This window comes from Pteropus alecto, unplaced genomic scaffold (genome assembly GCF_000325575.1).
Source record: "Pteropus alecto unplaced genomic scaffold, ASM32557v1 scaffold23, whole genome shotgun sequence".
Lineage (NCBI taxonomy): Eukaryota > Metazoa > Chordata > Mammalia > Chiroptera > Pteropodidae > Pteropus > Pteropus alecto.
This window is the reverse complement of record NW_006435837.1, coordinates 259,353-265,086: the sequence shown is the minus strand read 5'-3', so window position 1 is coordinate 265,086 and position 5,734 is coordinate 259,353. Positions and strand designations below refer to the sequence as shown.

The 5,734-nt window shown below is 36.8% G+C and overlaps 1 protein-coding gene across 2 annotated transcripts in view; it reads left to right on the top strand.

The window, feature by feature from the left end:
- The window catches only part of CUNHXorf58 (chromosome unknown CXorf58 homolog), a 24,459-nt gene that overhangs the window by 14,557 nt on the left and 4,168 nt on the right, over window positions 1-5,734 (top strand). For both annotated transcript variants that reach the window (XM_015589132.2, XM_015589131.2), the window contains exons 7-8: window positions 1,637-1,866; window positions 4,755-4,923. In XM_015589132.2, the coding sequence (XP_015444618.1) occupies window positions 1,637-1,866; window positions 4,755-4,923 (399 nt within the window). The remainder of the gene's footprint in view (window positions 1-1,636; window positions 1,867-4,754; window positions 4,924-5,734) is intronic.

Below are 5,734 nucleotides of genomic sequence, written 5' to 3'. Positions count from 1 at the left end.
TATATATATAGGAATATGAAAAACAAAACAAAACATTTATTTAGTTCACTATAAAACATTGGAAACATTGAGAACTGAAGTGTTTTATTAGTTGAAAAACTTATCAGTGTATGTATTAAAAACCATTGAATTATACACTTTAAATGGACGAATTGTATGGGATGTGAATATAAAGTTATAAAAAACAGTTTTACTCGAGTAGTTTAAAAAGTGCTTGCCTTCTTGTTCTCATATAACTTACAATATAGAGTGGGCATCTTCTCTATGCCTTGGTGAATTGTCATATACCTTTCTAAGTTTGGATCACCTACCAACATTTTATCCTTTGCACTTTAAATGTTGCGATATATCTCTAAGTTCCATTAATGTGAAGTGCCTTTTTTGCTAGCTTCACTTCCTCTGGGACAGCTTCATCCTTTTCGCTGCAGCCACTTTCCTCATTTCTGTTGATGCGTTCACCTTCACCTCTAACTGCCTATCTGTAGTCTCTTGAATGATGACAGTAGCAATATCCCCATGGTCACCTATTTCTTTTAAAACTCCATTTGTATTTGATATGAATTTCTCTTCCAACATTACCACTTTTTGTTTCTTTTTTGGCCTATTCCCTCTTTTGATTATCTTTTTTTCCTCAGTGGGAGACAAGCAACATAACGACATACTTAGGTAACTGTGTGAACTGAATAACAGATCCGCAGTGACCAATAACTGACACACTTTGAAAGAAGTAACATGATTTGTCACTAATCACCATACACATCTGTTATTTATGTAGTGATCTGTGGACTGAAGAGCTAGCAGCAGAGTTTGTACTTTATGCAATTACTCAATTATACTATGGTAACTGAAATTTGAACCATGTTGTTGGAGGACTGGGCTTATTCGACTCAATCATGGTAATTAAAATTCATGCATGCCTAAGTGATTCAAAAGGGAAAACTGCCTCTGTGTGTGCGTGTTTGCATGTGTGTGCGATATATCCTAACTGCCTAGCTGTTATTCCATTTCCTAGCATCCTAGCTCCTCCTGCCCTATTCCAATTTCTTAAATGAACATTTATAAGGTTAAATTGATTGTATATTTGCATGTTTAAAATTCCTAATTTGATATTTTAAATTTTTAAAAAAGCAGAGTGGGATTTCTACAAATATTCCAAATGAATAGTGATGTTCACCACTTAACACCAGAGAGGAGCTCATTATTTCTAAAAAGATTTATGCAAATATCCTCTCACCCCAAGCATGTCATGAACAAGCACTATCAGGTATGCAGATCACACAGCTATTATCAGTTTTTAAGCTCATTCTGAGTTTATCAGAGTTATATTTGTCATTAAAATGTTTATGCATTAAAGAAATATTTAGTGAGTGTGGTACTGTGTACATGGTACTGTGTATGTGATACTGTGTGACAAGGATCCTGCCTTCCAGCAGGGTAGCTAAAATGTATGCAGATAGCTAAACCATCAAGTAGTCAGTAATGAGAGTCAGAGAAGAGAGATGCCAGTAAAATTCAGAAATGGATCAAGGAATGCTTTTTTGGATGAAGTGACATTTGAGTGGAACCTTGGGAAATGTGTCTAAAAATATTGTAGAGCATGCACAACCAATCATTCTTAATTGTTTTTTAAATATAGTATTCCAGTCTTCTGGATGAGACCCCTGCATATTCTGGTGGCAGAAATAACTATTGGAGAAGATTAAACCTCAAAAACATTCCCAGGACAACACTAATGTATGATATAGTTCATTATGCAGAGTTTGGAGTAATCTCAAACCGTCTACACAAAGAAATGAAATATCTATCACAGAAACCACAAACAGAAGAGATGCGGCAGGACCAGCTACGGGTTGTTTCTAAAGTTAGGTAAGAGTGATCCTTTACTGGGATTACAATATTAGGAACATTTCTAAAAATGTTCGCATTCTGCCAAATAGCTCACAAGTGTCAATAATAGGGCATATGGGGAAAATAGGGCTGGGGAAGATCACTCAAAACTTATGCAACTTTGTAAACAAAGCACTAGTAAAAAGGACAGTTGGTACATTGGGGGATAACTTGTACCACCAGACAGGCAGTTCAGGATGGCTGGAGGCCCCTACAGCAGATATAAAAATATACAACAGTAAAGTCGAAATGCTGGCTCTAACTCTTTGGTTAGAGCAGGTAGTGGGCACCAAGGTAGTGCAGATAGAAGTGGAGCCCTGGGCCAGTGTGGTTGCCTTTTAAGTGGACATGAGAGGCAGTGCAACCTGTCAGAAACCAAGAGCCACCCAAGCAAGGTAGGGAGTAGGGAATTGGACCAAGAAGACAGTAAGGGTAGATTGTGGGGGCGGGGTGCCTCTCTGGGGAGAGAGCCCTAGGCGCAGGTGCTAATTCTTGTTTTTATAAATACAGCTAAATGGGCTCCCACTGCCCATGCTGCACAGAGCTTTTTTCTTTTCTGCTGAAGGTTATAATTCTGCTCTTGCTATTCTGGCTCCCCCTGCCAAGGATAAATTGCATATAAATTTCAGTGACATTATTCCCTTCTTTACCAATAGCATGTGAGCCAATTCACATTATAGAAACACATGTTGTAGCAAAACAGACTGTATTATGATCTGAAACAACATGGACAGAATATGATGGCTCCAATTATATATTTTTTCTTTCCATTACCAAGTCTACCTAGCCCATCTTATTTACAAATTTAGCTTTCTTGCTTAAGAAAAACAAAGAGATAGTAAGTCTGAAGAGGACCTATTGGTAGCCTGTTTTCACAGTCATATTTGAAATGAAAAATACTCCTTTAGTACATGAAGAAGACGCTGGTTACCCATTGTCACACAAACATGCTAGATTTTTTTTCAGGACTAGAGATGAGCGGTGCTGACCCAATAACATAATTTAGCCCATTTATTTTTATGAACAAGGCTATACGTTTGCCAGACAGGTGGCTTGGTGTAGGGTGCAGTCTGTCATCATGAAACAGATTTTCTCCAACTCATCCACATAAGCACTGAATATAGAACTTTATTACCACCAAGGTCAAATAAATGATGTGATTTTCTCTGCCACCACATATAACCCCAGCCACCTTGCTATTTGGGCTCATGCTACTGATCATCCAAGAATGAGTCTCTTTAAAAAGCCAAATAAGTAGCCAAATTCTAAATCAATTGAAGAGGGAAATATACTTTCTTAAAGACTTCTTTGAATGTAATCTTAGTTTGGGATGTCCCAGAAGCAAACCCTGAGACAAGGATTTGAATACAAGTAGTTCACACTTGCAAGGTGATCCCAAAACCACTGATAAGGCCTGGGTAAAGAAATGAAACGGGGGAAGGGCAGGCAGCCAAAACAGTGTGTGTTAGCAAGCAAGTTACCGACGTGGATAACTGGATCTTCATCCCCACTGGAAATGTCCAAGCCAGTATAGAACATGCAACTCAAGTTATCCAACAGGAGACAGGGGAGTTGCTTGGGGGCGGGGGGGCGGGGGGGGGCATTAATTCTCAGACACTTTCCCTGCACATGGCCTTTTTTAAAATTTTTATTTTTCGATTAGAGTTGACATTCAGTATTATATTAGTTTCAGGTGTGCAGCATAGTGGTTAGACACTTATATAATGTACAAACTGATCCTCCTGATTAGTACCCACCTGGCACTATACATGGTTATTACAATACCATTGACTGTATTCCCTATGCTGTACTTTACATCTCCTTGACTATTTTGTAACTACCAATTTGTACTTCTTAATCTCTTCACCTTTTTCTCACAGTCCCCCCAAACTCCCTCCCATCTGGCAATCACTAGTTTGTTCTCTGTATCTATGAGTCTGTTTTCTTTTTGTTTGTTCATTTATTTGTTCCTTAGATTCCACATATAAATGAAATCATATGGTATTTGTCTTTCTCTGTCTGACTTATTTCACTTAGAGTAATACTCTCTAGATCCATCCATGTTGTTACAAATGGTAAGATTTCATTTTTTATTCTGAGTAATATTCTTTTATATATATGTGCCACTTCTTTGTCCGGTCATCTATTGATGGGCACTTAGTTTGCTTCCATACCTTCGCTATTGTAAATAGCACTGCATAGGATTGCATATATCTTTTCCAATTAATATTTTGTTTTTCTTTGGATAAATACCCAGAAGTGGAATTTCTGGATCATAAGGTAATTCTATTTTTAAGGTTTGGAGGAACTTCCAAACTGTTTTTCATAGTGGCTGCACCAGTTTGCAATCCCATATAGGCTCTTGTTTTCACAAGTAAGCTCTCAGGCTGGGTGAGGTTGATGCTAGCAGTTGGAAGTTGGACCTATGTGCTCTGCAGTGGTAAGGCCAAGAAGACTAAGGGCATGGCACCAACTGTCTGAGCCCGACACTGATCAAAATATCTTGTTTTTCAGCCATTATGAAATTTAATACTTTTTCGTTAGTATATGATTTTTAAAAAAGATTCAAATGGCTACTACACAGTACTTTCCAGGAAAACTGATTTTAAATTGATACCACATTTTATAATTTTCATCATTATAATCAGTATCATCTATATACCTTTATAAATGGCAGATAAAGAACTGTGCTATGTAACTCAAGCAAAAATGACAATTTTGGCTTAAAAATATACATGCAATATTGCTTCAAGTACTGAGATCTATAGTATATTTGCTAGAGGACGCTTTAATAAAATTTGGAAATTGCTTTACATTTAAATTTTATTTTGTGCAATTTTTCTGTCTATAACACAAATATTTCCTAGGCACTCTTCATCACTCCCAAGTAAACAACCTTTATATCAGCCCTGCCAACAGCAATGTCAAATTAAACATCTAGGTCGTCGATCCAAGCAAGCTCTAATGAAAGCTGAAAGAATGAAAAAAGCTTATAAGATTGGAAAAGCTGAAGAAACGAATGCTTCTGTGGAGACTGTAAGTTTAACTTGTATTGAATCCATTGTTTTGGACAATATGCAAACTATAATTCTATTTCCATAAGTAGAATTTTCTTAATCTACAAGTTCAAGGCTGAAACACCTTTAATATGTAACTTGGGTAGTATAAAGCTACTTTCTTCTTGGTAACACATATTTTTTAAATTCTTTTTTTGTTAAAAATTATTGGGGTGACATTGATTAATAAAATCAAATAACCTTCAAGTGTACAATTCAGCAGCATGTTATATATATATATATTGCATTGTGTCTTCACCACCCAAAGTTAGATTTCCTTCTGTTGCCAAATATTTGACCTCTTACTCCTATCTACCTCCCTCCTCCCCCATTCCCTCTGGTAACCACTAATCCACTGTCTCTGTTTATCATATTTGTTTATTGCTTTCAGTTTCATATCCCACATATGAGTGAAATCATATGGTTTTCATCTTTTTCTATCTGACTTACTTCACTTAGCATGATTATCTCAGGATCCGTCCACGTTGTTGCAAATGGCAGTATTTCATCTCTTCTTATGGCTGAGTAATATTCCATTGTATATATGTACCACATCTTTTTATCCAATCACCTATCATTGGACACTTTGGTTACTTCCATGTCCTGGCCACCGTGAATAATGCTATGCATATCAGGGTGCATATATCTTTGCGAATAAATTTTTTCAGGTTTTTTTTGGTAAATACCCAGAAGAGAGATTGCTGGGTCATATGATAATTCAATTCTTAGTTTTTTGAGGAACCTCCATACTGTTTTCCATAGTGGCTGTACCAATTTACATTCCCACCAGC